The sequence below is a fragment of the Sus scrofa genome, chromosome 7, assembly GCF_054392235.1.
Source record: "Sus scrofa isolate SSC_HxYL_T2T_F1_AM1 chromosome 7, Sscrofa_HxYL_maternal_Yorkshire_Landrace_v2.0, whole genome shotgun sequence".
Classification (NCBI taxonomy): Eukaryota; Metazoa; Chordata; class Mammalia; order Artiodactyla; family Suidae; genus Sus; species Sus scrofa.
In genome coordinates this window covers 2,811,723-2,828,830 of record NC_139389.1, presented here as the reverse complement: position 1 = coordinate 2,828,830, position 17,108 = coordinate 2,811,723, and the positions used below count along the sequence as shown (strand labels likewise).

General features: G+C 48.7%; 1 protein-coding gene across 1 annotated transcript in view; it reads right to left on the bottom strand.

Annotated features, from left to right (window-relative positions):
• CDYL (chromodomain Y like) overlaps positions 1 to 11,258 on the bottom strand; it is a 181,120-nt gene extending 169,862 nt beyond the window's left edge. The window contains exons 1-2 of the mRNA XM_084967244.1: positions 10,797 to 11,258; positions 3,261 to 3,383 (exon numbers count right to left, since the gene is read on the bottom strand). Coding sequence (XP_084823370.1) covers positions 3,261 to 3,263 — 3 coding nt within the window. The 5' untranslated portion in view covers positions 3,264 to 3,383; positions 10,797 to 11,258. The remainder of the gene's footprint in view (positions 1 to 3,260; positions 3,384 to 10,796) is intronic.
• Between the last annotated feature and the right edge of the window lie 5,850 nt (positions 11,259 to 17,108).

Sequence of the window (17,108 nt, the reverse complement as noted above, 5' to 3'; positions counted from 1 at the left end):
GTGGGCGAGGTCAGATTCAGTGGGCTTGGGCATTTGGGGGTCACAGTCCTAGGGTACAGAGGCCAAGGACCTGTGACTGGGTTGAACGCAGTGGGAAGAATTTGCTCCAAATCTAAGTTTTCTTTGGCGGCAGAGACACTTGCCTTTGCCGCTCTGGGGAAGCGGCAAGAGGACGGCGAAACGGAGATCCTGGTGCCCGTTTCAGCAGAGCGACTGCGCTGATGAAAGGGCAGGAAAATCGCCATTGCAGACGGGCGGGTGATCCAGTCCTGACTCCGAAGGCCTCAGGCCGGGTAGAAGCGGGTTGCTTTGAGCTTTAGCAGCCAAAGAGCACCCGTAGCAGGTCTCCGCCTTCACTCCTGTGGCTCCAGGAGTCATTCCAATGTTCATGAAAATGGGTCTCTGGAAGTCGTGAACCGAGAGTTCCCTTTGCGGCTCAGAGGTGAACAAACCCGACTAGGATCCGTGAGGATTCGGGTTCAATCCCTGGCCTCACTCAGTGGGTTAAGGATCCTGAGGTGTGGTGTACTTTGCAGATGAGACTCAGATCCCGCATGGCTGTGGCTGTGGTGTAGGCCAGTGGCTACAGCTCCAATTGGACCCCTAGCCTGGGAACCTCCACATGCCGTGGATGTGGCCCTATAATGGCGTGCGCGCACACACACACACACACACACACACACACACACACAGCCGTGAACAGAGGATTATCTTCTTGACTAAAGCGATTAGCCCAGAGTCAGCGCAGGGGATCAAGACGGGTGTATGTGGATGGAGAGGAGGAGCCTCGTGATGGATGAGAAGTGTTTACAAGGGAGTTGAGATGAGGCTTGAGCTCTGTCTGAGGCTGGAGTTCCCTGGTGGCTCAGCAGGTTAAGGATCTGGCATTGTCAATGCAGCAGCTTGGGTCGCTGCTGTGGCCCAGGTTCCATTCCTGGCCCTGGAACTACTACATGCCATGGACATGGCCAAAAATATTCTAACTAAGGGCAGTCGGTACGAATAAAGTGAAGCACATCTTTAGTTCTCTTAAGTATGTTGTAATTCCCTTAATTAAAGGTGTGTTTCGATGTATTAAACACATCCGTTTGATACAGATTGAACAGATCTGGATTCTGTTGTACCCTGTAATTCCACTTCTAAAAACCGATATTAAAAGAAAACACTCAGATACATGCACAAGGGTGTACATACAAGAATGTTAATCTCAGCATATTGTCCACAAGCAGGATAAAGGTGGAAATAACCCGAATATCTGTCAGTAAGGGGAGGAATATGCTATGGAAAAGGAGGCGGATGACGTAGGGGGTGCGTGTGTCAAAGGCGGCCATGGTCCCTTTACTGAGTTAGAGAAACTAGCACCAAAACTTACGTCTGCCACCATCCAATTGCTTTTTTTTTTTGTCTTTTTGCCATTTCTAGGGCCGCTCCCGCGGCACATGGAGGTTCCCAGGCTAGGGGTCTAATTGGAGCTGTAGCCGCCAGCCTACACCAGAGCCACAGCAACGCGGGATCTGAGACGTGTCTGGGACCTACACCACAGCTCACAGCAATGCCAGATCCTCAACCCACTGAGCAAGGCCAGGGATTGAACCCGCAACCTCATGGTTCCTAGTCGGATTCATTAACCACTGAGCCACGACGGGAATTCCCATCCAATTGTTTTGAAAAATATGCAAGTAACAAAAAAAATCAATATGCAGATATTAATTTGAAATAATTGCATTAATTACATAAAGAGGTACTATAAGCTGTATTACCTCCGGGTAGTAGGAATATAGATGGTTGGGGTTTTTTTTGGTTTTTTTTTTTTTTTGCTTTTTAGGGCTGCATCTGTGGCATATGGTGGTTCCCAGGCTAGGGGTCAAATTAGAGCTGCAGCTGCCGGTCAACGCCACAGCCACAGCAATGCCAGATCCGAGCAGCGTTTTCAACCTACACCACAGCTCATGGCAACACCTGGATCTTTAACCACTGAGCGAGGCCAGGGATCGAACCTGCCTCCTCATGGATACTAGTTGACTTCATTTCCACTGAGCCACGACGGGAACTCCTAGATGGCTTTTCAAAAGAAATTGTATACTTTTAAGGTTAAATAGACACTGTACACTGATTACCTTACACATGAGAAATGAATTTTAAAAAGCTTTCCATTTTAAAACCTGAAAGGCACCTTGGCCTAAGCAGATGTCCTCGACCTGTAGGCGTGGGTGCCTCAGCTGCAGAAGGAAGCCTCTCTGCTGGGAAATGAGAGCGCCAGCTGCCATGAAAGCATCCCCAGAGTCAAGAAGGGAGGCAGGGAGCTGAGAACGAACTCTCTCGAACACGGCTTTGACGCATTGCTTCCTAGTCACCCCTCGCCCTGATTTCTGCCCACGTCCCTACGGCCCGCTTGCACTTGAACACCTGCAGACTTCAACTCACCACTCCCCAGACTGACAGGGACCTCCATCAAGTCTTTCCTGATGGCACGTCCTCGCTCTCATTCGAGCTTCCATAGCTCTTTCTGCCTCTTTGGGCATCTCCTTCCTGCTACCTGAATGTCGTATTAATTTCAGCACCTGTCTTATCCCCCGGGCAGAGGGAATGCTCCTTGAGGCGGTGTCTTTGTCTCCCCCGCGGTTACCCGACTGCCCCCAGGCTGGTCAGACGGGGGGCACCCAAAACATGGACAGGAAATAAACGAGACAACGGACAGATGCTCTCAGAACATCTGGGCTTGCTCCTTCTTAGCAAAGGAAAAACCGCTTTCTTCTTCCACGTTGCCTGGTAAGAAGCCAGGTGGGCCGTGGTGAGGCCAAGGCAGAGAAATTAGCACTGCCTCCCTGCTGTTTGGACACAAGGGGTGTAGATGTGCCCTCGCCTGACTTGGAGAGAGTGGCAAACAGAACCCGGGCAACTCCTTCTTAGGTCACCAGCCGTTGTTAAAGGAGGCCCTGGGAGACACAGACGCCTGCAGCATATGGCTACAAAGTAGCCAGTGCAATAAAACGTAAGCTCTGGCTAAATGATAATTACAATAATAATTATTATTACTGTTATTTAAAGAAGCCAGATGGGGAAAGATTTAAAGAGACTGGAAGGAGAGGAGAGCGTGCAAGAGAGAAGCTGTCAGGCAGCGGTGGTACAAGGACTGAACACTGACATGGGACAGCTTCTCAGCTCCGACCAGGAAAGTCATGGTTTCTGAGTAAAAACCATCCCTCTAAGACCCCTGCCCTCCCTCCTGCATCAGAACCAGTTTTTCCCGAAGGTCTTACCATGGTTTCTCAGAAGGAACTTCCTGGCAGGCCTCTCCGTGTGGCTTTTCCTCCAGGCTGCTCTGCGTCCTATCTGGAATGCCATAAAACTCTTCCCGGGTCTCTGCCTTCTCGGATTACCACCTGCAATTACAATCCCGACAGAAGGAATTCACCAAAGCCAGCAGGAGAGGGAAGGCCCACAGCAGTCCTCAAGGTCGGGATGGTGTCTGAGCTGCGGCAGAGGCCACAGCAAACAGTGGATGCTGCATCACAAGTAGCATCGTGTTTAAAATGACAAAGAATAGGGATTCCCGTCATGGCGCAGTGGTTAACAAATCCGACTAGGAACAATGAGGTTGTAGGTTCGGTCCCTGCCCTTGCTCAGTGGGTTGAGGATCCGGTGTTGCCGTGAGCTGTGGTGCAGCCCAAGAAATAAGCAAAAAGACAATAAATAAATAAATAAATAAAATGACAAAGAATAAAAGACAATCTAGGAGCTCCCACTGTGGCTCAGCGGTAAGGAACCCGACTGGCGTCCATGAGGATGTGGTTTTGATCCCTGGCCTCGCTGAGTAGGTTAAGGATCCGGCGTTGCCATGAGCTGTGGTGTAGGTCTCAGATGTGGCTCGGGTGCGGCGTTGCTGTGGCTGTGGTGTAGGCCAGCAGATGCAGCTCCGATGCAACCTCTAGCCTGGGAACGTCCATATGCGGCCCTAAATAGCAAAAAATAAAAGAAAATAAAACAGAAATTTTAAAAAGACAGTCTTTAAAGTTGCGAGTCTGCCTTTCTTCACCCCAACAGATGTCAGCGTCTTGCTTTCCTGCAACGCGCGATGAAGTATTACAATATATCAAGGAGTGAGTGAGCTGGGGCTTTATCGGGAAGGTGGAAGGTGGCCACGTGAGGTCGTGGAAATGCGTCTGTGTCACTCCTTAGGGACCGTCTCCATGCCCCTCTTTGCCTTTTCCAATAGACTAGGGGACGTAAAGATGACAAGGCCTGGTCCTCAAGTGACCTACCCTCTAGGAGGGGGACAAACACATCACACCATCGCATCTGCAGCAAAATGCTGAGAACTTGGACACAGTGAGGAGACGTCCAGAGACTGGGAAGGGCTTCACTCCGAGGCGGGGAGCAGGTGCAGAGGCGTGGAAGAGCAGCGTGTGTTTCCAGCGTGGACTGTGGGCCTGAGGTGGACAGTTTCTAGAGACACATGGTCACAGTTGGTGCGGAGAGAATGTCTCTTTTGGACACTGGTTTAGGATGAATCTAAAAAACGGAGGTCCTTTCCTTGGAAATACTTGAAAAGTATTTTAGCTCTTGTCCTGCACTGCTTAGTGGACCCTGGAACAGCAGCTGATGTTTCACCTCACAGATTAATCTGAGACCCCTTCTCGGGGGCTGCTCTTATTTATTTATTTATTTTTGTCTTTTTACCTTTTCTAGGGCTGCTTCGCGGCATATGGATGTTCCCAGGCTAGGGGTCTAATCTGAGCTGTAGCAGCTGGCCTACACCACAGCCACAGCAATGCAGGATCCGAGCCGCATCTGCGACCTTCACCACAGCTCACGGCAATGCCGGGTCCTTAACCCACTGAGCAAGGCCAGGGACCAAACCCGCAACCTCATGGTTCCTAGTCGGATTCGTTAACCACTGTGCCACGACGGGAACTCCTATATATTTATTTATTTTAAACATTCCTGTGCCTGTGCCTTTATTTTTATTGTTTAGATTTATGTATTTATTTACTTCTTATGACTGCACCTGCAGCATAGGGAGGTTCTCAGGCGGGGGTTGAATCAGAGCTGCAGTGGCCCGGCTGACACCACAGTCATAGCAATGCCAGATCTGAGCCTTGCCTGCGAACTACACCACAGCTTGCAGCAATGCCAAATCCTTAACCCACCGAGCAAGGCCAGGAAATTGGACAGATGACAAGTTTGTAGGAGTTCACTTCCCCTCAAGAGCACTGTAAAGGCTGCACTGGGACTTGAACCCAGGCACTCTGATGTTTGTAGCTTCTTACACCCCTTGCTCTGTTTAACTTGATTTCAGAAAGGCCTTGGTGACACACTGGTGACACACATCCATATTCCCAGAGAGGCAGTGTGGTGGGGGTTGGGACGGGGACTGTGGAGTCAGACTGGGGTTTGAGTCCTGGCCCCACTACCTTCCCTCTGCAACCAGACGACCTAGCCCTCCAGCCTTCGGGGTTCGAGTCTGTGAGGTGCTGCCCACAGCTGCCCGGGCTCTCTGAGGGTCAGAAGCATGAAGCCTGGCTTGGAATGTGCGCCCAGGAAGCGCAGCCAAAAGACCTGAATCTGATGGTCAGAGGTTTCAGAATCTGCACTCAAGTTTTAATCAAGCAGTATGCAAATACCTCCTCAGTTGCGAAAGCTCAAATAACCCAGATAGGCGGGTTGCCTTTAATCGCCCATGTGGTGGAATCTGACTGGTCGGTTCTGTTAAAGGGACACAGCAGTCCTTCCCCGGCCTCTGGAGGTGACCCTGCAGACCACCTCTTGGGGGCCAGCTTGACTCTGACCTTTTAGTGCAAGGATCCCGCTCCCATTGTTCCCACTAAAGCAGGGCTGGGGATGGAGGTGCCTGGGCAGCAGAGAAGCACCAGCTCCGGGAGGCGGTACAGGCCGCTCTGCCTCTGCCTGATGTGGGACCTTAGCCCTGAGGATCTGACGCCAGAGACGCATCAGGCCCAGTTCCAGGGGCAAACGAACCCCTTCTGCCTCGGCGAGTGGCCCAAGGTCACGTCCTTGGTAAGCGGTAAGGCTCCGACAGGGCAGACCCGCGGCCCTGGTTCCACGGCCGTGGCTGCTCCTCACCCGGCGGCACACCCAGGGCTGCTTCAAGTGCTCGGTTCTCTGGCTCCCCGCGGGCCGAGCCGCGTTGTCCCGGCGGGAATGAGTATACATCGAGGCCAGAAAGCCTCTCTGCCGTGGCGTGGAGGCTCCCCGTGTGACGGGACACAGGACACGAGAGGACCCACGGTCAGCAGCTGTCCTGGTCACAAGTGCGGTTCGGCTGTGCCCGAGAGGGTGGCCCTCCCTGCCCGCGGCTGCCGGGGCCTCTAATCAAGCCACCGACTGCTGGGAATGGGGATGGCAGCCACCCTTCCCGCCCCCTTCTCTGCGGGGTCACTGTCCCCGCTTCTGCCTTCTCTGGAGATGCTGCTCACGGCCTGGCCCAGGACGAAGCTGGGTGGAATTTCTGTCACGTCGCCAGCCCACAGGGATGGAAGGGACTTCCACGTCTGCCAGTGGCCGGGAGCGACAGAGCCGTGACTGCAGAATTCTGATCCTCTGGCCGTCCCCTGCTCCTGGTCTGAATCTCCCCAAGTCAGTGGCAGCAGGGTCTGCTCCCACCGACGGCTATTTATTTATTTTCATAGTTAAGTGACAGCCGCCCTAAGGGGAGACAAACACACACACAGACTCACACACACACAGACACAGACTCACAGAGACTCACACCCACAGACTCACACACCTACAGACTCATACACAGACTCCCACACATGACCCCCCCACACACAAACTCACATCTTCCAGGGGAGTTCTCAGAAAATAGCCCCAGGGTTTGAACCCCCCGAGCACCGAGCTGCTGTGCCGTCCGCTGGGCTCCATCACCAAAGATACCAGGGGAGCAACTGTCACCAAGGCAGACGCAGCTCCTGAGGCAAAGTCAGAGGGGAGGCGTGGGGGGTGGATCTGGGGAGAGATCCGGGGAGCAGCCTGCGCGCCTCAGCCGCAGACAACCGGTGCCCAGGGCTCCGCAGACTAAGGCCATTCCTGCCTGGGCTCCACCACCGACGGGGCGGGACCCCCAAGTCGCTTTGCCTTAATCTTTCCTTATCTGCAAGAGGAGAGGGTGGGCTTCAAAGGCTGGGGACAGGGACAGGTGGAGACTCCGCAGTGGTCTGTGCCCCCTACGGAGCGTGTGGCCTTGTCAGGGAGTCTGGTCCCTGGACCCGTGGTGGTGATGAGTTCATTGTGTGGGATTTTGTGCTGAACCAGCGGGCCTGCTCCAAGCACGGGATTTGGAACAGGCAGGTGCAGAGGCTGGGGGCCTGCATGGAGAAGGCGACACGTGGGAAGGGCCTTGGAGGGGGAGGGGAGAGAAGACGCGCAGGTGAGAGGAGCTCAGGTGTGCGTGGGGCCGGCGGGGCCTGCAGTCATACACAGACTCCCATGCACAGACTCCCACACACGACCCACAGACACACAAACTCACATCTTCCAGGGGAAGATGTGCCCGTGGGGAGAAGCGGCTGCTAGGTCCTCCAGACGGGGCTGGTCGTGCAAGCCACGGGGCTCCCTCCTGCTCTCCCTCCTCCCCGGACTCGTCTTTTTGCACATTAGCTGCTACGTCATCCAGAGCCTCTGGCTAAGGGATTTAAGAATGAAGTGTGCACTGAAAGTTTTGCTTTAGAAAGATTTGTTTGTCGTATTAAAGGTCAGAGGTAAAACCGACGAAGAGGGACCAGCCAGGCAGTGGTTCTCAACCCTGGCGGCACCTAGAAGACGTACGGCCCCTTGGCCCCTTCTCCAGAAGGTCTGATTCAACGGGCCTGAGCAGGGCTCCCAATAAGTCCCTTCCTTTCCTTCCTCCCTCCCCTTTCCCGCGCTCTCTCTGTCTGCAGCTACTGGGGTGTGAGGTGACGACAGCCTGAAGTCAAATAGCAGCAAGCAAAATGGAAAAGAAATTAAGATAAAGAGACATCTTACAGGAAAAAACTCCCAGCTTCCTTGCTAACGAAACAGGGACTAGAGATTCTATTCCTTTCCTCGGAGAATTGGTTGAGCCTTTGCTTCCTGCCTCGTTCTTCATCAGAAGCGATGGGCAAGTCCCTGGTCCTGCCTTCAGGGAGTCTACGTCCAGCAGGTGACAAAGAGAATAACTCAGATATAAGGAGAGCAGCGACCGTGGACCAGGGTCATAGTCTCACGGGGCAGCGACACAGGCAGGAGAGGCGCACAGACAGTGAGGGAACTTTCCACGGAGGCGCCCCTGAGCGGCAGCTTGAAGCCTGGGCAGGTTTTCAGCTCGTGGGTGGGGGGGGAATGGGAAGGGCCCCCAGTGGGAGTCACAGCGCAAGGCCAGGTGTGGCGATGGTGTCACGTTGGCGGAGAAGGCATGGCGAGGAGTGGCCCGATCGTTACGACGCACGTATGTGCGGAAGGCTTGGTGGGGAAGAGGCAGGTGACTGACTGAGGAACCAAGGCCATCCAAAACCAAACCAAACCAAACCAAACCAAAACCAAGGGTTGTGAGGATAACAGTAACTTTTAAATTAAAGTGTCACCTGTAATCTCTATACAATAAAATGCACCCATTTAAGAAGTCAGATTTTTTTTTTTCTGACTTACTTCACTTAGTATGAGACTCTCCAGAGCCATCCATGTTGCTGCAAGTGGCATGATTTCATTCTTTTTTTTCTTTTTTCTTTCGGCCTGCAGTATGTGGAAGTTCCTGGGCCAGGGATCGAACCCACGCCTCTGCAGTAACCAGAGCCACAGCAGTGACAATGCCAGATCCTTAACCCTCTAAGCCACAAGGGAGTTCCAGAAGTCAGTTTTTTTTTTTCCTTTTTGGCGATACCTGCCGCATATGGAAGTTCCTCAGGCCAGGGATTGAATCTGAGCACAGCTGTGGCCTACGCCACAGCTGCAGCAACACCGGATTCTTAACCCACTGTGCCTGGCCAGGGATCCAACCGGCAATTCCACAGAGACAAGCCAGGTCATTAACCCACGGCACCACAGCGGGAGCTCCCAAAGTCAGATTTTTTAAGGTCTTGAATGCTAGGTAAGGGCCTTGAATGACCAGAGGTCATGTGATGCAATAAAACGGTCAAGAGGCTTGGCACTGAGTCCAAGCTTCATCATTTGCTCACTATGTGATCTGGACCAGTAACTCCAGTCACGGGCAGGGCCTCATCTCCTCACCTCCCGCGGTGGCAGGACCACACCCCCAGCAGACAGTGGATCAAATACAGGGCTGAACATAAGATGCTGGCGCACAAGACCTAAGAAGATGAGCTCACTTTCCACGTGACCCGGCAGAACCTTCAAGGGTGGGACCCCATCGGCATGTTGGAGAAGCACCCTCTGTGGGTCAGAGACACAGGGTCAGGGTCCTTGGCGCAGGCAGTGGGGGCCACCCGGGCTGGGATCCGGGGAGATGCGGGGTCAGAGCGACTGGTTAGGACAGAGCCTGGGCACCTGGAAGGACAAGGCGAGGCGGCGGGGGGCGGGCGGGGAACAAGCGGGAAGACCTGATCCCGAGGGCACAGAGGAGACTCGGGCCTCAGTTAATGTTTATGTCTTCATCCACAAGAAAGCATTGCTTCAGGCCTGCTTCGAAGAGGCCCCGTGCTCCACGCAGCCAAAGGCGTCCTCACCTCCCCGACTCGTTTCTTCAGGAACCACAGTCTTCCACCCGGTAGGACATCGTGGTTTATCCCTTCCGTGTGCAACAGCTTTGCACCTGCCAACCCCAGCCTCCCTCTCGGTCCCTCCCCCGCCCCCTTGGCAACCTCAAGTCTGCTCTCCTTGTCCGTGAGTCTGCTTCTGTTTCTTAAATAGGTTCATCTGGGCATATACATGTGCGCTTTAGGGCTGCACCGGGGGCCTATGGAAGCTCCCAGGCTAGGGGTTGAATTGGAGCGATAGCTGCCGGCCTACACCATGGCCACAGCAACGCAGGATCCGAGCCACATCTGCGACCTGCACCACAGCTCATGGCAATGCCGGATCTTTAACCCACTGAGCAAGACCAGGGATCGAACCTGCATCCTCATGGATACTAGTCAGATTCGTATCCACTGAACCACGATGGGAACTCCTGTGCCATATTTTAAATTCTACATATAAGTAATATAATATGGCATTTGTCTTTCTCTTTCTTATTTCACTTAGTATGAGAATCTCTAGATCCATTCGTGTTGCTGCAAATGACATGATTTCCTTCCTTTTTTTTTTTTTTTTTTTTTTTTTTCTTTGGCTGTGCCTGCTGCACGTAGAAGTTCCTGGGTCAGGGATCCAATCTGTGCCACAGGACTGACCTGACCACAGCAGTGACAACACTGGATCCTTAACCTGTTATGCCACAAGGGACCTCCCTCATTCTTTTTTCTATGGCTGAGTAATATGCTATTGCACTATGCACCACATCTTCCGTATCCACTCCTCTGTCGATGGACATTTAGGTTGTTTCCATGTCTTGGCTACTGTGAATGGTGCTGCCAGGACCACTGAGGTGCGTGTATCGTTTTGAGTTAGAGTTTTGTCTGGAATATGCCCAGGAGTGGGATTGCTGGCCCATGCAATAACTCAATCCTTAGTTTTCCGAGGAAACCCCAGTGTTTTCCACAGCGGCTCAGGTACAGGACTCTTGCTCAGATGGAATCTCTTGCTCAAGAACACAGCCGCTCCGTAGGTAAAAGCATGTGGAAGTGGGGCTTTTAGCTGACGCTGGGATGGGGGTTGGCGTACTCCCCCTTCCACCCCTGCCACTGCCTCCTCTCCATCCTTACCTGCTCTGTCCGCTGAGACGAGCCTCTTCAGCATGTGGTTGGAAATCCATTGCCCTCTGGGAACGCTCTCGGGTACAAATACGTGCCCTCCTCAAGGGAGAAGTGGGCCACTGAACCCAGCGTCCGCTTCTCTCCACTGGGCCTGTGTCTGCCTCTCCTCTGTTGTGTCCTCATCAGGCAGGGACGCTGCCTCATAAAAGGCCCCTCTGTGATGTAACCTGTCTGCGGTGGGTGCGGCAGTGGTTATAATGGTGCTGATTCTCGTAGCATCCTTCGAGAAGCTGAGGGCATGGCCACAAGCCCGGGCCAGACAGACAGGTTTCCGGGGACCACGAGGGTGGTGCAGACACTAGCGCAGTCCGATTTCACCCAGAAGACATACCCAGGGCAGTTGGATTCCAGACATTTCCCTCCAGGGGCCCCACACAGGTCCTTTCCCTCTGAAAGCCCCCTGCTGACCACACGCTCACGCTGTGTTATAAAGAAAATATTATTTCTGAGAGTCCAGTTACCCAACCCGACCGATTAAACCCAGAAACACTGAATGTTATGGTTGATTCTGAGTTGAAGTCCTTCCAAAGAGAGATTAAACTCCATTTGGGCGGCAAAGATTTACCTCAAGGACGAGATTTTTCAGCTTTTCCCCCTTTACATGTAATTGAGATTCAGACCCTTTATTGCTAAACGCCTGTGAGGAATTTACTTCTGAATCGTTTAATAGGTCTCTTCAAAGTACCATCTTCTCCGATGTTTGCTGGCAAGAGAAGGAGTTTCTCCAAGGAGCTCAGAATCTGGTCGCTTGTCCCACATGACCTAGGAAGGCTTGAAACACTAGAGTCAGAGCCAGTCGACAGGAATGTGAAAATAGGTCTGTTAGGAGCTAAGGTCATTTTCCAACTATTGATCTACTGATAACTCGGACTTCCTTCCCCTCCCTCTTTCTTTTCTTTCTCTTCCTTCCTTCCTTCCTTCTTTCCTTTCTTTCTCTTTCTTTCTTTCTTCCTTCCTTCCTTTCTTTTTCTTTGTCTTCCTTCCTACTTCCTCCTTCCTTCCTCCTTCCTCTCTCCCTCCTTCCTTCTGTCCTTCCTCCTTTTTCCTTTCTTTCCATCCTCAGTACATGTATCTCTCCCTCTGGTTACTTCAGCACCTTTCTAAAATGACATCCTCTTACAGAGCACAATACCAGCATCACAGCTAACTAAACGATGCTTCCGCAGCCTATATGTAAATTTCCTCATTTTCCCCCCATATCCTGCATATTTGGTTTGTTCAAAACAGGCTCCAACCAAGAACATCGCTGTTCAGAAGAATTGTTCCTTCCCTCCCCTTCTCCTGAGTCTATTGATTGGTTGAAATGATTGGACCACTTCTCTCTGTCTTTTTTTTTTTTTTTAGGGCTAGACATTATTTCTTCCTTTTAAAAAAAATTTACGTATGGTTGATTTACAATGTTGTGTTAGTTTCAGGCGTAGAGCACAGTGATTCAGTTATATTTATATTATACTATACTATACTATATTACATTATATATATTCATTATCTAATATGTGCATACTCTTTTTCAGATTCTTTTCCCTCATAGTTATTACAAAACATCGAGTATAGCTCCCTGTGCTCCGCAGGAGGCCTTTGTTGGTTGTTTATTTTATTTATAGCCGTGTGTGTCTCCTAATCCCAAATTCCTACTTTATCCTACTGGCCCCCACCCCCTCTTTCCCCTTTGTAACCATAAGTTCTCCTTTTAAAAAAATTTATTGTAGTATGGTTGGTTTACAACATTGTGTTAATTTCTGATGTATAGGAAAATGACAGTTATATACATATATATTCATATATATATAATCTTTTTCATATTCTTTCCTATTCTGGTTTATCACAGGGTGTTGAAGACTGCTCCCTGTGCTCCACGGTAGAAGCTTGTTGTTATCCGTCTATATGTAATCCTTTGCCTCTGTTAACCCTGAACTTCCAATCCTTCCCTCCCTGGCGCCCTTCCCCTTGGCAGCCACACATCTGTTCTCTACGTCTGTGAGTCTGTTTTTGTTTCATAGATGTGCTGATCTGGGTTGTATTTTAGATTTCACATGGAAGTGTGTATACGTTAATCCCAAACTCCCCTACCTCCCTCTTCCCTCTGTAACCAGAAGTTTGTTTTCCATGTCTGAGAGTCTCTTTCTGTTTGGAAATAAACATCTGTTTAAACCTTCTTCTGACTTTTTGATTGAGTTTTTTTTTTTTTTTTTTTTTTTTTTTTTTTAATATTGAGCTGCATGAGCTGTTTGTTTATTTGGGGATTAATTCCGTCTGCTGCATCTTTTGCAAATACTTTCTCCCACATTCGGCAGGTTGTCTTTTCACTTTGTTTAAGGTCCACTTCTCTTAAGAATGTCCATGGTTTGGGTTTGTCTGAGGCGTGCCTCATAGGGCTGCTCGACGTGTTCCTGTGTCCTCTGCATCTCCTGTATCTGGACATTATAAAGAACTAAAGGCTTGATTCGATTAAAATGAAGCGTGTTCCTTTGTGGCACAGATGGTCAAGGATCTGGTGTTTTCACTGCAGTGGCTCGGGTCACTGCTGAGGGGTGGGTTTGATCCCTGGCCCAGGAAATTTGACATAGGGGGTGGGGCATGAAGCCAAACCAAATTCAACATGTTTGGTAAGAACACATCATGGGTGATGTCGCGCATTTCATGTTGCCTCCAGCTGCACACACCCCAACGCCTGCAGGACCACACACCCCACAACACTCGTCCGAGAGCGCTGGCGCCTCTTGCGTTTCCCTTCCTGGTAACCCTCCTGCCTTTCGATTCCCTCAACGCCGTGTTGACCGTTTCCCGTATTTTCTTTGTACTTTCATCACATATGTATGTATCTCCAAGTCATGCACTGCTTAGTTTTAAACTCGTATAAATGAATTTATACTGTACCTAGTCTTCTGCGAGTTATTTGCAATTTACCCACATTGAAGCTACAGGTCGTTTATTTTTACATCTATGTCCTGTTCTCTCATGTGACTCTACCACAGCTTATTTATCCATTCCACTCCTGACCGACGTTGGCTTTTTCCATTGTTTGTTATTACGAACAATGCCGCAGTAAGTATCTTCAGATATATCTATAATATCTACATACCTGAGAGCTTCTCTAAGGTGCAGGTCTGGGAATGGAGTTGCAGGAATGCATGGTGTATCCGTCAAGGTACAGTCACAAAGGACACAATACTCTAGGTCATTAGAACGGAGAGGGACTTATTATAGGTTGTGGATCATTTACAGGAGTGTTGGAGGGTTGAAGGAACAGACTCTAGGCTGAACTTCTAGGACTGATTCCCAAAGCCACACTAAAGGACTGGGCCCCAAAAAAGCTGCCACTTTCCCCTTGGTCAGGAAGCTATGTTTTGCACCGGAAAGCTGCCAGTGTATTTCTGGCTTCAAAGCCACAGTAGCCTAGGTACAATTAGGAAGCCACTTCAGCTAAATCAGGAAGCCACTGTTAGAACTTCTGGCTCCAGAACCAAGCTGCCTCTGCTCTGACACTGACTTTTAAATCTGGGAAGCCACCATTATAATCCCTGCCAGCAAGATGAATGCCCTCAGCTCTGCCTCTCTCCCCACTTAACAGAGTTCAAGTCTCACTGAACACATGGGACGGGTCAAAGCTTAGTTGTGTGCAGAACCCTGGCTAGGGGATGTCTTAGAAATGCAAATTCTCGTTTTCTGCCCTTTGAAATACAGGATGGCACTCCAGAAGGAGTTTGGAAGGAATGCCGAGCCAACTAGGGCGTAGTAATGTCACATCGCTGTCTAATGTGGTAGAGCCAATCCACACTCTCGCCAGCTGTGTTGAGAATATTTGTGGTTGTACACTCTTGCCCATGTTGGTTTTTGGGGAGTTGTTTTCCAAAAGCTATTTTATTGTAACCTGAATTTGCGACTCCATGATTAATAATAAGGTTGAGGGAGTTCCCTTTGTAGTGCAGTGGAAACGAATCCAACTAGCATCCATGAGGACGTGGGTTTGATCCCTGGCCTTGCTCAGTGGGTTAAGGATCCGTTGCTGCTGTGAGCTGTGGTGGAGGTCGCAGATGTGGCTTGGATCCTGAGTTGCTGTGGCTGTGGCGTAGGCTGGCAGCTGCAGCTCTGATTTGACATGATTATATATATTCATAAATATTGGGCATTTGTGTTTTCTTTTCACAGCTATTCCTTTTTACGTCTCCTGTGTATTTCCTGTCCTTTTTCTTTCTTATTCATGAGGATCCTTCACATTTTCTAAAGAGTGATTCTTTGTGGGTTATATTTCACAAATACCTTCTCAGAGTGAAGCTTGTCTTTTCTCTTTTCAAATGGTGATTTTACTGAACAGAAGTCCTTATCAGGAATCTGTCTCGTTAGTTTTTTCTTTACGATTTGTGCTTTTTCATTCATTTAAAAGTCAACCCTATCCACAGATCATTAATATTTTCTTTTTTATTAAAAAAAAAAAGATTTAAATATTACTTTTCCTGTTTTGGTTCCTGATCCATCTGGAATTGGATTTTACGCATGGTGTGAGGCAGGGATCCATTTTTATCTATATGGATAACCCCTCTGGTCTGCAATGCCAGGTCAGTCATGTGTCATGTTTTAAGTGTGGACCTATTTCTGAGCTCATTTTTTCCCATTGTTCTGTTTTTCGTTCCTGCATTAGTAACACACAATCCTAATTATAGAAGCTTTATAAGACTTCTTTTTCTGATGAAACAAAGTCACCTGTTTCAGCTATTCTTGACCTTTGGCTATTCTTTATACTTTTTAAGAATTAGATTGCAAAGTTCCACCAAAACATCTTCTTGGAGTTTTTATTGGGATTTCATTGCATCTATACAACAGTTTGGAGAGAAATGAGATCTTTAAGATATTCACATTGCTGTGCAGTAGAAAATTGACAGAACACTGTAAATCAGCTATAATGGAAAAAATAAAAACAATTATAGAAAAAAAAGATATTCAATCTTCCTATCCTTTGAAAATGTTTTGTCATCATTATTCAATATCTCTCACCAAAGTTTTATAACTTTCTCCAAAAAGGTCTTGAATATTTATTGTTAGACTTATTCCTTGGTACCTTATTTTGTTCTTGCTATTGTAAGTGATGTTTTTACAAATTGCATTTCCTAGCTTCATTTCTTGCTGGTATGTAGAAATGCAAATGACTCATATATTGATTTTCTGCCTAGCTAACTTACAGAACTCTTTTATTAATTCTAATAGTTTATAGATAACTGGAGACCATGATATCTGCAAATAATGATAGTATGGTTTCCTTTTATTTTGAATCTGTATGCCTTTCCTTATCCTTGCCTTAGTACACAGATTAGGAGTCCAATCCAGTGCTGAGCAGAGACGGGGATAGTGTGTAACCTTTTACTATTCCTGACTTTAAAGAACATATGTTAATATTTCACAACTGAGAACAAGATTTACTCTTATAGTTTGAAGAGACTCTATCATATTAAGGGCATTCTTTTTTTCTGTCTAGTTTTTTTTTAAATAATGATTTTTATTTTTTCTATTATACTTGTTTTACAGTGTTCTGTCAATTTTCTACTGTACAGCAAAGTGACCAAGTCTCACACACACACACACACACACACACACACATCCACATATATATATATATTATTTTTCTCACATTATCCTCCATCATGCTCCATCACAAGTGACTAGATACAGTTCCCTGTACTATACAGCAGGATGTCATTGCTTATCCATTTCAAATGCAATAGTTTGCATCTATCAACCCCAGACTCCCAGTCCATCCCAGTTCCTCCTCCTCTCCCTTGGCAACCACAAGTCTACTCTCCAAGTCCATGAGTTTCTTTTCTGTGGAAAGGTTCATTTGTGCTATATATTAGATTCCAGATATAAGTGATAGTATATGATATTTGTCTTTCTCTTTCTGGCTTACTTCACTTAGATGAGAGCCTCTAGTTCCACCCATGTTGCTGCAAATGGCATCATTTTGTTCTTTTTTATAACTGGGTGGTATTCCATGGTGTATATATACCACGTCTTCTTAATCCATTCATCTGTCAATAGACATTTAGGTTGTTCCCATGTCCTGGCTACTGTGAATAGTGCTGCAATCAACATGTGGGTACATGTGTCTTTTTCAAGGAAAGTTTTGTCCAGATATATGCCCAAGAGCAGGATTGCTGGGTCATATGGTAGTTCTATATTTAGTTTTCTGAGGTACCTCCATACTGTTTTCCATAGTGGCTGTACCAATTTACATTCCCACCAACAGTGTAGGAGAGTTCCCTTTTCTCC